The following is a 19,261-nucleotide window of genomic DNA, read 5'->3' on the forward strand; positions in this document are numbered from 1 at the left end:
CTAAAGCGTCCAATGTCTGTTAAACCAATAGCCTGTCTTACTACAAAATTTTAACTAAAGAGTAAAGTTTTTAGTCGATTCTGAATCACTCAATGGATATTACTTCCTGCATTATTGATGCAATTATTGTGAATCTTTGTCAAGTGAACCATCTCCATATAGAAGAATCAGCACACAATCAAATCATCTAAAAACACAAATCTGTGAAGTATAATTAATGATTATGTTTCAACTGCAAAAATGAGTGAGAGTGACAGGTTTCGTTATATCGTTCTAATAATAGCAGTTATCCATTTATATAACAGCAGACCCAGACACAGTGCTTTTGTTTAGTTATACAATATTGCATCTCCATCAGCCACTGGCATGCAAGAAAAACATGGTGCAAAAATGTGAAACATTTACAAATGCTGGACTTCTCAAGAAATAATAATAATTATTGTTCAGTTAAACATAAGGGAAATCCCACCTTGATGGAACCATTTAAACAAAGCGATCTAAATGGCAAAAATCGAACGTCCATCAATCTACGGTACTTTATTATGATTTATTATTAATAAACAATAACTTATAAATCCTTTCATATAAACTTTAAAAGAAACTATCGTTACCAGCACAGGTACAGCATTATGCACTTTGCAATAAAAGTTAATGGTACAAGTAGTACCACTTTGAGAGTATAACTAAGGATTAAGAACAGATGTTGAAGTCAATGAAACATGAAATGAAATATTTCATCAACATTCAGCAACAACCTCGTAGCTAAATGTGACGTAGCAAAAGAAAAGAAAATCATTCAAACCTGTCAGAGAACAATATTCAACTCCACTGGTGGCTCATGAACTAAGACTTTGCAAATCTGTCCGTTTTTTCTTGTATGTGAACAACACTCTTCAAATGACACAAGTGAATAGGAATGGTGACTAACCCGCCATCACTTCTGATAGCTTAGCCATCTACTAGGTGAGACAATAACTCTGTGCCGTTCTATTTTGACTTGATCACTTCAAAGGCATCACACAAATCACATGACAATCTGCTCAGACGATAATCCCCCGGTAGTCTTTCTTCTTCTAGCCCCACTAGTAGATCAAACCCCAGGGAGCTGAGAGAAAAACGCGTTGGGAGGCCTCCGCTGCGGAGAGCCCCCCCCCGTGCTACGGCAGAGCGTGGAGGAGGCGCTCACAGCTCCTCGCTCTCCAGGTGGACCTCCGGAGGGGAGCTGGAGAAGAGGATGGGGCTGTTCTCTGAGGTGGGGAAAGCGGACTTGATGTCCAGCCCCTGGCCCGTCAGCGCTGCGTAGCGGCTGCCCGTACGCGGGGCCTTCTTCATGGGCGTGGGGATGCTCTGATGCCACTGCGCTGCAGACGAAGTTGGACAGCTACTGATTACTATGCAGGGCGTAATGAGGAACATTTTGCATAGCGTCTACATCAAGCGGAGAGCGAGAAGAGATGGCAGGGTTTGTTTGTACCATAGATGTCTAGCCTGCAAGTGCACGATATAATTCCCGCCTCGTTTTTAGCCGACACGGTGTACCAGCCGGCGTCCTCTTTCCTGGTCGCCTGGATAATGAGACACACATATCCAGTGGGATCCTGGTGCATGCTGAAATCAAACAGACAACAGTGATTTAATTCCAACATGACTTAGAAGTTTTCGAGGTCTGCAATGTGCGTTTGTGCATAGAGCAGAGGAAGACCAACCTGATTCTGTCCTTAGTTTTAGGAATGGTGTCATTGTCTTTCTTCCAGAAGATGACTGGCGGGGGCATGCCCACCACCCGACACTCCAGCCGGACAGGGCTTCCCTCGGGGATGCCCGTGTTCTGCAGCTTCTCCACAAACTGCGGAGGCTGCTTCATCTCTTTCTCTAACGTGGACAAGACTTGCGTTACTCAACCTCCCAAACACAGCACAGGGCGTCCATACTATGCTGTTCAACTGAAATGAGTGTAACAATCATCTAAAAGCAAAACTATTTTAACTGTAGTTATACAATATGATCCTGTACAGTTATTAGGCCTACTTACCCACAACTTTCAGTTCTAGACCGAAGGAGCTCTGGCCTGCTTTGTTGCTTGCGATACAGGTATACGTGCCAGCGTCGTTCTGCGTCAGAGGGTCGATGACCAGGGAATGGACGCCGTTCTCCCGCACCAACATCTTGTGGTACAGGTCTGGATAGATTGGCCTCCCATTGACCAGCCACATCAACTCGGGGTTAGGTAGGCCACTCACCTAGACAACAGAAAGGCTGATTATCAACATTACAAGGGCTGTCCCTGACTCAGAATTCTGTCAGTCAAATCAGATTTGACTGTTCAATATGAACATTCAACTTTTCTTTTTTTCCTTTTTTAATAAGACTAGAAATTCAGAAAAATCAGAAATTCCACTGTCATGAGTTTGATTTGTTTGTTTAATTGGGACTTGGTTTTATGGTATTAATAGGCTGATACTTATACCGAAATAGGCTGTATATCACAATCTATTGGGAGAAACCAAGCAATACTATGTAAAATCAGACATTCAGTACCCCCATATAGCCAGAATGGAATGATCCTTGTTTCATAACCACATTTGGGTGACTATTCGACTGAGATTGGCAGTTGAATCAGGCTCCTTAGAATTAATTATTTGGGGTCACCCCTAAACATCACTAACCCCACAATACTCCAGAGTTCATGTTTCATCAAAAACCACTGTCATACTTCCTACCTTACAGTCTAGTCTGCATAGTCTTCCCTCATGAGCGAGCATGTCGCCTGGAGCCTGGAGGAAGTGAGGTCGAAAGAATCGCTCCTGAGTTTGCTCGCTCTCCTCCACTTCCTGTATGCGGGCTCGCACCCTGTACACACGAAAGGTGAGCAGAGCGTGTTACGAGAGACAAACGCCCAAACCCAATGTCCGCAGTCACAGACTCATAGGCTTTGATGCGCGTTCCAGAGACAAGTCTGTGAGGCATCAGGACTGTCCCACTGTGAAATCGCTAAGGGCTCACTTTATGAGCCCTTTCTGCAGACTTTCTGCAAGTCCACATTTCAATGTTAATATTTGTGTATGTGGAAAATATCATCCAAAACACCCGACACAAAAGAAACAAAAAAACATAATTAAGGAAAAAATAATCACAAAACCAATTAACAAGACCTTAGAGAGAAATAAGAATGAAAGGGTGAAACCACATGCAATATACAGTTAAAATAGAAAACATTTCAACATTAAAACAGAATAAACAGCTCATTTGAGGGGGGGGGGGGGGTTACGTTTTTCTAAATGTTTAAGAAGGATGTTAGATACTGCTAATATAGGTAGCATGTAATATAGCCTTTAAGTGCTTATTTGTTTTATATTAGTGTTTTGTATCAGGCTATTCTATGTGATCTCCATTTGATAACTAATGTAATAACTAATGATATATTTTTTCACTTCCGTTCACTGAGCCTCCCCTGAAACTGTTTGGAGCCCCCCTGGGGAGGCCCATCTCCCACTTTGAAACCCCCTGATCTAGATTCAACCTGCAATTATCTGCATACATGCTGGATCCCCAGCTGGACAGGGATTCTTCTTACCTCTGCAGATCACACTGCACACTCAGTCCTGCTCACCTCTGAGAGTGAATAGGTGTCAGTCGGTTTCGGGGAGGACCCGTTTGGACTACCAAATGACCCGAGCAGCTGATTCGTCCCTGGCGGGAATCGAATAGTAAACAGCAAATCAGATTTAGCGACTGGGGAGGAGGCGTTGACAACTGAGTAGGTAGAGAGGAGTGTCACGTATTACCTGCGGATTAGCTGCCATGATGGTGTAGTTGCCGTCGTCGTCGTTGGTAGTGGACTGGATGTGCAGGGCGCAGGTTCCGTCCAGCTCTCTGATCTTCTTGTAATGGTCGTTCTTCCTCAAGATCTGCTTGCCATCTTTGAACCAGTAAACCTGAGGAGAGACCCAGGCATTCATGAGAATCTGAATAATGATGAATGTGAAAAATTCTGTTATGTACACAGACTAGGGGTGTAACAATATGCTTATTCGTATTGAACCGTTCAATACGCATTGCAAACCGAATGAAACGAACAGTGCAAGCCTTCTACAAGGATATCATGGTAGACTAAAACTGAGTAAAAAAAGACGAAAGGTTTTTAAAAAACATTTGTATTTTTTTTTTTACTAGACTGAAAATAATAGAAATACGTAGAATTTAAAAAATACATTTTAAAAACTAAATTTCTCTGGGATTTCTACTTTTTTGGTGTATCGAAAACATACCGAACCGTGACACCTGTGTGTCGTATCGACCCGAACCGTGAATTGTTACACCCCTAACAGACCCAGACCTGGCACAGACGTTGCCCTCTCACCTTTGGAATAGGGATTCCTACTACTTTACATGTGAATGTGACAGGCACGCCCTCCATCGCTCTGAAGTTCTTCAGCTTCTTGTCAAATATGGGTGCAATGATCCGTCCCGTGGGGATTGCATCATGCTGCACCTCATCATCTGACTCCTCCACTGGCGTGCGCTCCAGACGGAATTCAATCTCACTCATCAGCCTCTGCTCAAAGTTGGAGACTCTGTATTCCTACAAAAGGGAGAGCATAGAATATAATAGTAATCGCCAGGCTTGGCTTCACATTACCAGGTGCACCATCTGTCTTTGTGCCCACAGCAATCATAAAATCTTTTTTTTTTAAATAAAAATCTGATAAAGAGGAATGGGTGTGTGGCTATCATAACACGCATACATCATACATGGAAGCTTATTCCGTGTTCCATTTGCACTGGGAACTGGGAATTTCCCAGTTCACAGATGGGAACGCCCCCTGTGACGGCACCTGAACTTGGCTTTCCTACTCCGAAACTGCCGGGGAACCTCACCAACACTGATCTCAAAATCGAAGACGGCAGCTCCCACGCCAACAGTAGTGAAAGCTGTAGTGTTTATTAGCACTTCAGTTTTATTTGTCCCTCATTAAATCAGTTCTACACACAATACTGAATAACTTCTATCTGTGGACATGTTGCTACCGCGTTCGCATATCAACTGGTACTGCTAACAATGGCTAGCATGGCTAGAGCTAACCCTGGCTAGTTTTCCGACTGTTTTACTGGAACACGGTCAACTCGGATGCAATGTCATTCAACTGGGAAATGCCTAGTTCCCAAGTGCGAGTCGAACACAGAATTATTATACTGTACTGAGATAAGTAACAAACACTGGGTAATTCTGCAATAATCACAAACAATCTCAACGACATGTACATCGATTTACCATTTTAGCAACAGTGGTATTCCTTTAAAGCAACAATCTATAACTCATATGTTGAAATCAAAGCTACAGATTGTGTCTTTAAACCACTGGATGGTAATGATCATGCAGTGGCATGCTTCTGACAGGATCACTCCCAGTTGTTATGAATTTGACTCATCCTAACAAAAGAAAATAGAACAAAGGCTGAGGGTAAAACAGGGAACAGAGAGGAGGTTCATCTCAGCTGTAGAGCACAAACATTTCATTTCCAACCATTTAATTACTAGTGATCTATTTTTAACTGATTAATAAGAACCTAGGAATGCCAGTGGACTGCTGGTAGCTTGTTCTCCCGAGGAACATTAATTACTGGCTAGCAGAAAGACAAAAAAAAAACTGGAGACTATAAAAATATGAAATGTAATAGGACAGTATAATGCTTGATGAGATGAGTTTGATCAGAAAAGTCTATCAAATGAGCACACAGTCATACTGGCTTGTTGTCTTTAGCAATGGAATTAAACCAAGGAAAAGGGGCTGCAAGCTTCAGTAGGGCAAATGTGAAATCAATTAATTGACTAATCTGAGAATTAGCTGAAATTCAACAAACAATACCTCATGTTATCAGTCATTGCATTTCAATCATAAGCAGAATTTAATCACCTTTGACTCGGCAATATGTTTTCAGATCATTCATGCATGTGATATATTAGTTCACAGAAGCTTGAATGCTTGATTAGAGATATTAATTAACCACGGTAAATTAGAGAAGTATATAAGAGTATCCAAAGTACTAAATATGGGCCTGGAACGTTAAAAACCCATACAGCCTCGAGCAAAGCAATGCTTGGGACGGAGGATCCTTGCTTGTACCTCATCATAGTTAAAGACAGTAGCAGGAATGTTTGGTCCAAGATGTCTGCTCGCTGTTTTCCCCTCATTACTCGGCTTCTATGAGAGGATAGGGATGGATGATGAACACCAACACAGACACACACACACTCTAATACTGATGGATGAACAAACACACACGCAGTCTCACACATTACCACAGATCAACAATGTGTGATTCAGAAGCATGTTATCACATTGACACACATGATGAATGTATGAATGAATATGGTAAATGAAGGATTTGGAAATGAATGATTGCTGATGCTCTGTTCATCGAGCTCATAATGGCCTCTGAGTCTTGGACAAAGTTGATTTCTTTAATATCTGTTGAGGAACATTTCCCGCAAAACCTAAGCTGGAGGCAAGCGAAAATGCAGCTCAGTCACGGGTTCCTGCTTAAGCTGTGCTTTTTTTACACTAAAAACTGGTTGAAACTTGAGGTAAACTTACTGACATCAACAAACTGATCATTCATTTAGTTGCATATTCAGATGTTTAATCTACTGAGCAGGGATGTAGTGGAGGCTTAACACAACGTACTCACCTTTGTAGGCTGAGATACATTTTTATGATGTGAAATTTAGAGAATAGGTTACTTCATAGTTGTACCAAACATGTATAAGACAAGTTATAGGTTAAAGAAAAATAAAAAGAAACATTGTTTTTCCTGAGAATATGTTTGTTTATGTTGGTGGTTCCTTGCCTTATAATGACCACTGAGTGGAGGTAATAGTTTATCAATATCTTTATTCGCCACTACATCACTGCTGCTGAGCCAGTAAAAAAAGGAGAAACCAATCAGAACTGCAGTTGGAGACTAGCTCGTACCTGTTGATGTGCATAGTGTGTAGTATCATCCCTAAACCGAAGCTTTTTCTCTATTTCATGGAGGATATTTTCTTTGCTCTCACGAATGTCTTCGGGTGTTGACAGAAGACGTGACTTGGGTAACTTCTTCAGGATGCTGTGAGGCGTGGGGGAAAAGAAAGACGTGAGAATGTGACGTGTTCATCTTACCCTATGAGCAACTGTAAACCTCCAGGAAGGGCTTACCTGCTCGGAGCGCCCTTGGGCAGGCCCATGGAGTTGGTGGGCTGTATGGTGGGCAGGGACGGCAGCACGGAGCTGAGGAACGCCACGGGGTTTTGAATTGGGCTGGGGGTGGAGCTGCTGGAGGTGGGAGAGGAGGCCTGGGGAGGCGACTGGGTGCCGCGTGCGGCAAACACCGAGTTCAGGAATGGAGCGGACACCAGGGTCGGGGAGGACACGACGGACGGAGGGCTGGTGGGAGACGTGAGCACCCGTGTGGGGAAGAACCTGGGCAGCGGGGGAAACGGGGGGAGAGTAGGTGAGCTGGCTGCGGAGGAGTTGAGCTCAGCGGCCAGCTCCTGGAGCAGCGGGACCGGGGACTCTGTCGGGGAAGGACTCCTGACCGGCGAGAGAGCCTGAGCGGCTATGAACTCCTTGGGCCTGGCGTAGCTGAAGCTCTGGGAGGCGGGGGCAAGGTTCATCAGGGAGGCATGCGTGGTTCTCAGCATGGGAGCGGGAGACATAATGTGCTGTAAGGCTGCTGGGGTAGCGCTGATGGAGGAGGAGTTTGTGGGGAAGGCACTAAGTTGGGGTGCAGGTGGAGAGGTGAAGTGGGGTGTGGGCATGGTTCTAGCAAGAGCTGCAGGGGATAGGTTTAGGTGGGAAGCGTGGATGGTGTTCATCTGGGTTACAGCAGGAGGCGCCATGCTGGGAAGAAAGGCAGGAGCAGTGTTCAGCTGTGGGATGCGTGGAGGGGAGGTCACCGGCGGGGCCGACTTGAACCAAGGCGGGGAGGAAGACGGGAGGGAGCTCAGAGGAGGAGCACAGGAAGTGCTTAGTTGAGGAGAGGAGGTGGTATTTAGTATGGGTGCTGGAGCCGAGCTCAGTGAGGGTGCAGCAGGGGGGGCGGTGGTCAGTGGAGGCACAGGGCTGGGGGTCTGCTGGGGCATCGCGGTGTTAGGGTAGGGCTGGAAAGGCGGAGGCTGGGGTTCACGGTGCATTCTGGGTGACCAGACCAGAACCTCAGGGGAGGTCTGGACCTGGGGCTGGATCTGGGGCTGGGGTTGGATCTGGCGCTGTATTTGGGGCTGGATCTGTGGCTGTATTTTGGTGTGGGGCTGTAATTGGGACTGGATCTGGGGCTGGATTTGGGGCTGGATCTGGGGCTGGATCTGGATCTGGGGCTGGATTTGGGTCTGGGGCTGTAATTGGGACTGGATCTGGGGCTGGATTTGGGGCTGGATCTGGATCTGGGGCTGTATATGGGGCTGGATCTGGGGCTGTATTTGGGGCTGTATCTGGATTTGGGGCTGTATTTGGGGCTGGATCTGGGGCTGTATTTGGGGCTGCATCTGGATCTGGGGCTGTATTTGAGGCTGGATCTGGATCTGGGGCTGAATTTGGGGCTGGATCTGGATCTGGGGCTGAATTTGGGGCTGGGGTTGGAAATGGCTTTGGGTCTGGATTGGGATTTGGGCCGGGGGTTCACTCTCCTGCTGCTGCTCCATGAGAACTTGATTGTGTAACAGCTGGAGCTGTGCTGGGTCCCTGATAATCAGTAAGAAACAAAAAATAACCAAGGATTAACTACCAACAGATTATGCATGCCACATTTCCATGTGCAGTCTGCACATGAATTACAGCAAGTACGTGCTAACCCTAACCCAGAAGGAATGAGACGAGGTCAGAATGAAGAACGGTCTGCCCTTTTATGGGCCACCAACAAGCAGCTTCCAAACAAGAAGACACTGTGCAAGCTCAGTAGACTTTCAGACTCTGGATGTTCTCTTATACTGTATTTTCCTTATTTTTCATATTTCCTATAAATTCAATCAGACAACCTGTTGTCTTTATACCATAACGATGCTGTATAAACAACTTATCATTAAACAACACATCATCAAATCAAGCTTTCATGTCTTACAGTAGATCTGAAACACGAACAAAGATTTAGCACAAAGGCAGAGAGGTGAACTTACAAATAGAAAACGCCATCCTTTGTTTTGGAAAGCTGGAAGGTCCACATGTTAAAGTCCGGACGCCTTCATTTGTGAAATGCGAACATGAATACAGCAGCTAGTCAAGCCTTATGAGAAGGCCCCTCCCACCTCCCCTGCTTTTCTAAACACAGCCCAGCACATTGATAAGGGCAACATGGGAAGATTTACGAATATGACAATCTCTGCAGTGTACATAGTCTGGGGCCCATGATAATGCCCCCCCACCCCCCAAATACATTATATGCTATAGACTCTATAGAGCAGTGGTACTCAACCTTGCCCTACTCAGGAGCCACACTGACAAAAAGCTTTGCAACAGCCACAATCCCAAAAAAGTATTTTTCCTCACATAATTTTATTATATATTTTTTTTATTTATTTATTTAAAGTAGGACTTAAAAGAGCCACAACTAGCCCATAAAGGAGCCGCATGTGGCTCTAGAGCCTCGGGTTGAGTATCACTGCTATAGAGAATTCTTGTGCCAGCCTTGTGTGTGTTACTTTCAGACTGTGACCATAGTTGTAGAATTAGACTGAGACTCTCCATCCGCACGACTCTACTACTCCTCTTAGTTGCTGTACTCACAGTTTGGGTTTGGCCAGTACCGGTGGTGGTTCTTTACTTGCTAATGCCTGATTTTCATCGTCATTTTCATAAGACTGACTGGATGCGTCACTTTGTTCGTCCTCCTCTTCCTCGGGCAGTTTGAAGTGCACACGCAGGCCGACTCTGGCGCTGGAGCGTGGGTTTCTGTGTTTCACCGAGACCCCTGACTTTAGGCAGGAGTTAGCTGGGGGGTCAGGGAGGGGCACCACAGTGGGGGTCTCATTCTGGTGGTTTAGAGTCCCCTTCACTTTGGTGCTTAGTGCGGCAGTGGCGAGGTCAGGCAACGTCGGCACAGGCCTGGACACTTCCTGCTCCGTCTTGAGGCTGGAGTTCAGAGGCTCAGTCACAGATGCACCAGAGAAGGGTTTTGGATAAGATGGCACCTCTCCGCCGCCCTGTGGTTCTGGGCGTGCCCCGCTGGATTCAGGCGGGTCCTGGTGGTGGGCAGTCATGTAGAGAGGGTCTAGACGGGGGGTGCTGATGCTGCGAGAACCCAGGTGGGAGCTGCTGCTTAGGCTCAAGGGATCCAGGCCGGGTAGACTGGCGCTGATGGGGTCCGGACGCAGCATGCTGGAACTGTGGGGGTCCAGACGCAGGGTGCTGGTGTTCAACGGGTCCAGGCGTAAGGTGCTGGAGATGAGCGGGTCTAGGCGAATGGTGCTGGAGTGGGGCTTGATGCTGTTGGTCACAGTGACCTCTGGCTGAGGCTTTACAGCGGGAGCTGACGGGGAAGGTTCTTGGATTCGGCCGGGCTCCAGTCTTAAACTGCTTAGTGGCTTCTCATGGTTGCTGTTGTTGTTGTTGCCACTGCCTGACACGAATCAGAGAGAGGAACATTATTCAAATGCACTGTTACAGCCATACGAATGTGTTAGCTACACATCTTTCCTTTTGTAATGTCACAGAAATGTTACCTTTGACCCTGAGTGCAGCAATACTGGACACGGTTCCATACTTGTTGCTCGCTGTACAAGTAAACATCCCAGAATCCTCAGGGAAGACCTCAGCAATGACCAAAGTGCATATTTCCTCTAGAGCCAAATGCAAAAAAAAAAAAAAGGTGATCATCACTTGATAAAGTTGGTTTGCTATAACTGCATCATATTATCTTCTAAGAGAGGAATCTCAATACAAGGAGGGAAAAGTGAAGGATTTGTTTTTCATTTCAAAGGCTCAAGACTGTAACAGTGAAGTTCCTTCCTATCCCTGATTGATCTGAAGCTAAGGCAGGTTGAGAAGATCTGTGGCCATGGTAGTTCATCACAGGATGACGGACTACCTTATATGGTCCAGAGTCAGGAAAAAGCAGCTCTGGTTTATGTTCAGAAGAGCAGAAGGCTTCAGCCCTGGACTATAAACACTTTGTCTGTAATATGCACACTCTGCTGCTCCATCCTACGCAGCAGCAGGCCAACTGCTCGAGGAGGGTTAACCCACATATTTCTGACAGACTGTGGGAAGTTCATACAATATATATCTACCTGATTCAGCTGGGGATCTAGGCTCTGGAAAGGTGGGAAAAAACAGGGTCAAAACTTGTGATTATGCAGATCTAACTAATAACTGGAGGTGTAACTCGATAACGATGATGAATTCAGTATTTTAAAACGGTCTGAGAATGAGTATTGAGTATTACACAATCATTGGATTATAATGTGTTTTTGAGCAAGAGATTGCCTCAGTTTATGTATTGTAAGTGTATTGACAAAATTATGAATTTAATAATGGTTAAACCTTCAGAGTCATTGGACTCTAAATAAGATGAGCTTAAAACGGTTTTAAAGCAAATTAAATGCTGCTTATCTAAAAATGTTTGATATGCTTAACATATGGTTAACCATTTTGCTTATCTTTGTGTGTGTGTGTGTGTGTGTGTGTGTGTGCAAACTTGAATTGAATTAAATGTAATATAATTGAATTAATTTGACAATTTATTAGAAGGATAAGCCCTTTGAGATTAACCATTTCGTTTTCAAGGGGGTCCTTAATAGATCCTTAATTTCCAACACAAGCAAAAGCACATACACAGTATAGCTTTTTCTTGCATTCCAATATATTATACATAAATCTAATTTGTATTTCTATTATGACATCAGAACAGCATATTCACTGTAGGCCAGTTGCAGAACCTACTCTTCTGCAGGATCCTGAAATCAGGCGAGTCGTCTATGAGAGTTCCCTCTCTGTACCAGTCCACTTTAGGCGAGGGCACCCCTTTCACACGGCACTCTAGCACCACCAGCTGGCTTTCCGACGCTAGGAGGTCCTGCAGGCTCTGGTGAGACAAAATAGGTTGCATGTTAAATCAATAAACCAGTTAATACACAAATGCACCGTTCAAATGAACCTATTTATTGTAACATAGATGCAGCAATATGATGTTTAATAAGGTGTCCTGATCACACTACATAGAGATGGGCGTACCTTTGTGAATACAGGGGCAGCCATGATAGGTCGGCCCTCCAACCCTTGAAGATAGCTGTGATTGGAGGTTTGACTCTGAAGTAAACAAGCACAGGGAACTTGTTGAAGATATAATATAATATAATAATTGTACAAAAAATAATTGTACAAAAAAAATTATTGTCAAAGACAAAGGATATCTTTCAGATATTTGACCTGAGGTTGGACTGTTTGTGTTGGAGCCACCTGGACAGAAAGTGCAGAAGAAACCACTGAGTTCAATGGCAGTGGCGTAGCTGTCTGTACTGGTTGTGGTACAGGTGTGAAAGGGACAGGTGTCCACACCTCCTGGACTTCTGTAAGCTCTGTATCTCCTGGCAAAGTGGGAAACACCTGGACAGCTAACGGTGTTGTCTCCTCCGGGGCAGGGTGCGGTGTCGATACCACAGGTGCTTCAGCAGAGAGCTCTGGATCTGGAAGCACAGTGGCTGATGTCTGGACAGGCAGAGGAGGTGAGGGAGCTGCTTGGTTAGGCGGCTCAGAGTAAAGATCTTCTTCTGGCTCCTCGATGGTGGTTGCAGGTTGGGGTGACAGGGAGTCTTCTGCTCCTACAGAGACCGCCGGGGTGGTCGCTGGAGGTGACAGGCAGTCTTCTGCTCCTACAGAGACCACCGGGCTGGTCACTGGAGGTAAAGATGGGGCTGGCGTCGTTGGTTTCCTCTGTAGCCTTTGAAAATCACAGAAAGACACAGAGTCTCACTTACCATTAGAATTAGAACATTCCAAATACTTAAAATGCAATGCAATCATTTTTCTTTAGAGATGGTTCTCGATAATGACAATATTCCAGGAACTCACTGGGCTACATGTTCAAAGTGCGGTTCTGCCTCAGAGTCCGAAGAGGAGGCACCTGTAAGACCGAGCGAATAAGCATACAGAGTCCAGCACTAACGAGTGATTATGAGCTTGTAAAAAAGGCTTCATGTTATAAAGTGCAGGGATCACCTTCGATGTAGATCTCAGCAGACGTGGAGTCTGTGCCGTAGAAATTGGATGCAAAGCAGGAGTAGCGTCCCGTGTCTTCCTCGAACGCCTCGGCGATGATGAGAGAGTGCAGCTCACCGTCGGTGATGATCTGAATGTCAGGACTGTTTTCCAACTCCTTGCCCTCACAAAACCACCTGGAAAAAAACACCACACATTGCAAACGGCTCAGTAACTGTTCAGGGCAATTTACCAGCTCCAGTCAAGTGCTTCAATCTCAACTCTTGTTCTAAAACCCCCCCCAACCCCACCCCAACACCCCCGCGCAATAATTCCTATTATTATAAAAGCACAATCATTATCTGGAGTAGTCTTTTTACATTTGCACATGCCATTGTCTTTCCTAAATAGAATCTGACAAAATTTTAATCATGTTCTAAATGAAATGCAGAGAAATAAGTAAAAGAGAATTATGCAAATTCTTCACTGAGCTTTTGTAGAGCTTCTGATGCATCAAACCAATGGGAACCAAAAATCGGCACCGTGCTTATTGGCATTGTTTCAAACTCTACTGCTCCTCAGTTTCATCACTATACAGTTTGCTACTAGTAGTGACCTTATGACACTGCCACTATGAGGCTGGGTACATGCAGTGCCTTTGCAGTTTTCTCATGGTGCTCCTGGCTGGCATCATGCCATTCAGTGGAGCTATATGTAGGCCAAGAGTAAAAAGTCTTGATGAGCAAGACCGATCTCTTTCCCTGTGAAACAGAAGCCATACTAAACCGAGTCTAGTTCATGGGTCGTTGCCATGCAGTGTTGATGTTATGAAGACGAGGACCCCCACAACAGACCGGATCTAAACTGGCACCTAAGGAGTCCAACCATTCTCTGTGAAAATAAACGGCAAGTGTATCATGCACTTCATTGTCAAATCTGTGTTTTGTCCAAAAGATGATCTACAACTGTGACATTAGTACAGGTTTGATTTCAGCCCACAACACAACCTGCCATTTCTCTCACTTGTGAATAGTCCAGAGACACAGGGATATTTACATCTAGTTTATAGGAGATGTTGCTTTGAGCACAAAAAATGATTAATTTGTTATGAAACTATAATAGTAACCCTCCCACTTTTCCAGATCTGACTAGTGACGTGCAGTAGGGGTGTCAAAAATAATCGATTATAAGATGCATCGCGATGCAGACCTGCACGATTCTGCATCGATTTACAAATGTCAAAAGTCGATAAAAAATAAAAATAAATAAATAAATAATAATAATCAAATAAAATACAATGGAAGTACATGCAGTTGTTTATTTTAAATATGGATCATAATACAATGCAATTCTAAATGCACTTTTATTTTAAAAGTAGCCACGGTGAGAAAAAATAAAGTGAGAAAAAATAAATCATGTATTGGGGAAAAAAGTGATGCATCGATTTAAGATGCATCGAGATGCATCGATAATCGTAATCAAATTGAATCGTAATCGAATCGAATCGTGAGGCCAGTGAAGATTCACAGCCCTAACGTGCAGCAGCCTCTATGTCCAAGTAAATATAAAGTAAATTCTATTTTGAGTGGATGAGGCCATGATGCTTTATTAAATACACCCAATGAAGAAGCAGCTGCAGGAATGAGTTGATGTGCTACTCTGGCCAGAGTTCACCACCATACATCCATTGAAATGTCATCCAGTGCTTTCACCAAGTTCATGGATCATCAATCAAATAGGTTTTCAAATGAACTTGTAGACATCTCCCCCCCCTTATTGTTATGATAACATGCATTACTAGTGTAGACTATGGGATGTTTAGAACAGCAAGTTACAGCAAAAACATATTCAGGCCTCTTCTCTCATGTGTCAACTAGGCTGTTCCCTGAAGAGGAGTTTACTCAAGCCCTGGAGTTAAAATATCTCATCTGGTATCTTAACTTCCAGTGAAACCACTAAGCCAGTGGTTTTCAAAGTGGGCCCCGGGGCCCCCTGGGGGGCCGCTAGGCACTATTTGGCACTAGGGGGGGCCTCAGAACATGAATGCTTAAAAAAACAAAAACATCTTTATGTGGAAGGAAATAATTCAGTTATATGTTAATACTACAGTATAATAAATAAATATAATATATTTCTGTATTATATTTTATAATTGTTATATATACAATTTAAGTCATTTCATATTCAATCAGCTATAATTGCATACAAATAGTTATTTGTATTAGTTATAATCATAAACTGCACACATAGGTAAAAGCAGATTTCCCCCTCTGCCCACAGTAACATGAATCCTTTCCTTCCACATTAAAATCATATTTGCCATGCCCATCGGTCTAATTGCCTGCCAGTCAAAACGTCATCACAGTCATTGCCATTTCCCCCTGGTCTGGATAATAGTCTGGAACAATGTTTATAACGGAAAACAGAAATATTGAATATGAAGAAATTAGAAAAGATTTGAGATACAAATGTAATTATTGGGTTATTACATTAATAAAAGCAAGGAACTATATTCTGAGGTTGTATGAATGTGATTTTTTACATTATCAATAGTATTGTCAATGTGTTTCTTTCTTCTTGCAATAGGGGGGCCGTGGCCAAAGCCTAATGCAATTTGGGGGGGGGGGCCTTGGCATGGAAAAGTTTGGAAACCCCTCCACTAAGCCACGCTGAAGATACAGTACTGTATGTGCCCCCCGATGCATGGCTGCAGTATAGGCAGGACATGACTGGAATGTCCTGTCTGTGGCTGTCATGTCTAATGAGTAAGGGTCTAAATTGAAAGTGTGAGTAGTAGAGGAGCTGGCTGGTCGGAGAGGCAAAGACCCTGCTCACTGCACCTGTCGGGGGGCTATTTTCCCTGCAGAGTTCAGCAACAGAGAGGAGATTCCCCCGTGGAGCCTGGCAGCTCTGGCTGGTCGACCCAATCGCATACGCACAACGCTAAACATAGACTTCGAACACATCCAGTGCTATTCCTCCTGACGCGCCAGAGACTCGAAAGCACAGCAAACCAATACATATGAACCGTGACACCCCTATTGTTGGTGTCCTTCAAGTCATAGTTGCGCACAGTGGCTACATAGGCAGCAAAAGTCAATAGAAACATCCCACCAAAGTGAATGAAAAGTGCTATACGTTAACAAAAATTAAATTCAAAAGAGCCTGGCGTGGACACAGTGTTAAGAAACGTTAACTTATGAAGTACAAAATGTCTTACCAAATTCATGTTTCTGTCAACGCCTCAGTCAGTTCCATTATCAGACGCAACTACAGCGCTCAGTGCCAGTCCATTCTAAAAATGGCCGAGAGCTACATTCTCCCTGGACAAGAATATGTTCGTGGCTCAACAATGTTCAGTGGGACCGACATGTCCATGCCCCCTATAGTCGCACCCCACAACAACGTCAGTTCAATTATCGTCCTGGAAGGGAAATGTGGTGTGTAGCCAGGGTTACAGTTACAATAAATAGACCTCCATGACAAAGACACCTCATAATATACTGTGAGACACGCATCAAGAGTTAGTTGCGTAAGGTTTGCCTGATTAAGTTTCAAAGGGTTCATTCATTCTGCTTTATCCAAAGGCAACTGAATGCATCGTCTGCTGTAAATTCGTATGATTTTGCATATGTTGACTGTAGATAATGAAGATGGCAACCTATAAGCACTGATGAGATCCTACTGGTATTCTTGTTATGTGTGACAGAGACAGATACTGTGATGATCAAATGTTCTAGACATAACCTCCAACACTGATGAGAGCACGCACACACACGCACGCACGCATGCACACACACACACACACACACACACACACCATTCAGTGGCAGCTGTTGGCTATCATCACTTGTCACCTCTGTCTTCATCTCTCTCGTGGGGGGGGGGGGGGGGGGGGGACGCATCATTCATCTTTATTCTTAACTTAACTTTCACCTCTCAAAGCACTTTGTCATCACTGAGTATCGCTCGAGACTCAATTCAACCAAACTCAGAAGTGGGTATTTTTTCTATAAAACCATAATAGCATCCTCTGTCCTTACAGCTTACATCCCTTGTCCTTGTGTCATATTCCCTCAACAAGCAGGTCATCCAAATTGAGCCAGATCCTTCGATCCACAACAAAACCTCCGGTCGGATGCTGACTGACCACACTAGCTCGCAGCCCACTGGACTTCCGGCCTGTTCAAGTGTTAGATTTCCGATGAGACAAATTTAGAATAACGTTGAAAGATACTGGTAGTGAAAAGACTGCTGAGCTAAAACCAGCTAGCTACAGTGCTTAGCAACAATCAGGCTAGAGATCGACCCATCAATGTTTTGCACGCACCAAAAAAGCAATGGCCCATGTTAAAACAGTCGGGTTGACCGTGTGGGTTTGCCCTTACCGCACTTCAGGCACAGGAAGTCCTCTTACAATGCAGTCCAACCGGACCTTACTGCCCTCCGGGACCTCCCTACTTTTCAGCTTCTGGATGAAACTAGGAGGCTCGCAGACGGGATCGGCTAGGTAGGGAGTCTCTGTCAGAGCAGAGCTTTGGGCCTCCTCCACCTCCTGGGTGGCAGGGTCGTACTGCTGCTCCTCAGTAGTCCTGCGGTCCTCAAACTCCTCGCGCCCTGTCCCCGAGGCCGGCTGCACCTCCGGCTGGTAGTCGACAACGGCAGGACTGGACCTCTCCATCTCCAAGGGCAGGACGGGCCGCTCCCTCTCTTCCGGGCTGAGCGGGTAAACCGTCCCATCGTTTTGGCTCTTGTTCTGGCTCCTGCTTCGGTGTGCTTTGCACGATCTCGGCCGCACCCGTTTGGAGCTGTTGGCCTTGAAGAGGGAGGAGAGCTCCTCGATGAAGTCCGCCGCCTTGTTGAGGAACTCCTTCTTGGACTGGGTCTCCACGCCGTACGGGGCGTGCCTCCCCGACTTGTTGAAGTCGTTGAAGGCCTCGCTGGAGGGTCTGTTGTTCTTAGTCATGTTGTCCTGCTGCACGGAGGCTTTGTGCATCTTTCTGTCCGCCGAGAACGTCGTGTGTGTTGTTGGTGGCGGCGGTTCTTTGATTTCAGGGGCCGGCTGGGAGCAGGACGTGGCGGTGGAGGGGACCGCAACGGGGGCAGCGAGAGGAGCAGCAGATGGGGAGGTGGAGGAAGCAGATGGGGCTGCGGAGGGAGCGACGGAGACGGGGGCTGAGGGGACGTCGGCGGGGGCCGCAGAGAGGGTGGCACAGGGCGCGACGGCGGGGGCCTTGACCTCTGCCCTCTCCTCGCGGGGCTCGTGTCCGATGGCCTGGCGGGCCAGGTTGACACTCTCATCCAGCTCCTCTTGGCTGAGGAAGGCGGACAGGTCGGGGAGCTGGGGCTCATCGTGGCCCACGGGGTCCTCGGCCTTGTTGCCTTTGAGCGGCCCGTAGACCAGGCGGCGCGAGGACGACGAGTCGGAGCGGCTCATCTCGCTGTGCCGCTGCTGCGCCCGAGCCTCGGCCAGGTAGCTCTCTCTCAACAGCTGAGACAGCGACGGTGGCTGGTCAATGTTCTCTTGCATGCTGTGGAGATAATGACAAAGAACTGATTCATTCAATTCTATTCAAATATTTCTAAAGGAAAAAAATAACCCATTCTTAACCATTCCCTCAATTCTATAATCATTTAAAGACTTATTAGACGTGTCAGTCAGTTGAGCATAGCAGTGCAACACAGAGGCCAATAGTTTTGTGGGTTTATTTCCAAAACAGTGTTTTCTTCCCTGTAGATATTGCATAATTGACAAATCAAACACTGCTGATTTGTAACTGACACACATTGTGTCAGTTACAAGTCCGTTAGAACTCCATGTCCACACTGACTTCAGAAATACACGCCAGCATGCACTCAATATACAGTACACAATAATGCCATACATCAAAGTTAAGAGAAGTTAAATATTACTTTTGATACAAACAAGGTATAACGTTGAATAAAGCTGATGACTGCAAGTTAAAAGCAGGAATTATAAGTTAAAAATAGCTTTGCATTTTAGCCGAATTCAACTCTGGGGTAGCCTCGACAGGATATCAGGTTCATGCCCTGACACTGGATCTTCTCACGGTTTACTCTTCCCTGTCCGTC

The 19,261-nt window shown here is 45.3% G+C and overlaps 1 protein-coding gene across 1 annotated transcript; it reads right to left on the reverse strand.

The window, feature by feature from the left end:
• Window positions 1-1,182: 1,182 nt before the first annotated feature.
• mypn (myopalladin) lies at window positions 1,183-18,698 on the reverse strand (the record flags this gene model as incomplete). Its single annotated transcript, XM_083658308.1, has 21 exons — window positions 1,183-1,361; window positions 1,475-1,608; window positions 1,707-1,872; window positions 2,033-2,240; window positions 2,721-2,850; window positions 3,611-3,690; window positions 3,786-3,935; window positions 4,361-4,582; window positions 6,125-6,202; window positions 6,974-7,109; window positions 7,199-8,292; window positions 8,653-8,722; window positions 9,761-10,592; window positions 10,696-10,812; window positions 11,263-11,286; window positions 11,915-12,056; window positions 12,206-12,280; window positions 12,401-12,911; window positions 13,043-13,094; window positions 13,190-13,365; window positions 17,557-18,698. 21 exons carry the CDS (start codon window positions 18,696-18,698, stop codon window positions 1,183-1,185), a joined length of 5,718 nt encoding a protein of 1,905 aa, XP_083514434.1.
• Between the last annotated feature and the right edge of the window lie 563 nt (window positions 18,699-19,261).

Source organism: Poromitra crassiceps (genome assembly GCF_964638095.1).
Source record: "Poromitra crassiceps genome assembly, chromosome: 22".
In the NCBI taxonomy this organism is placed as follows: Eukaryota; Metazoa; Chordata; class Actinopteri; order Beryciformes; family Melamphaidae; genus Poromitra; species Poromitra crassiceps.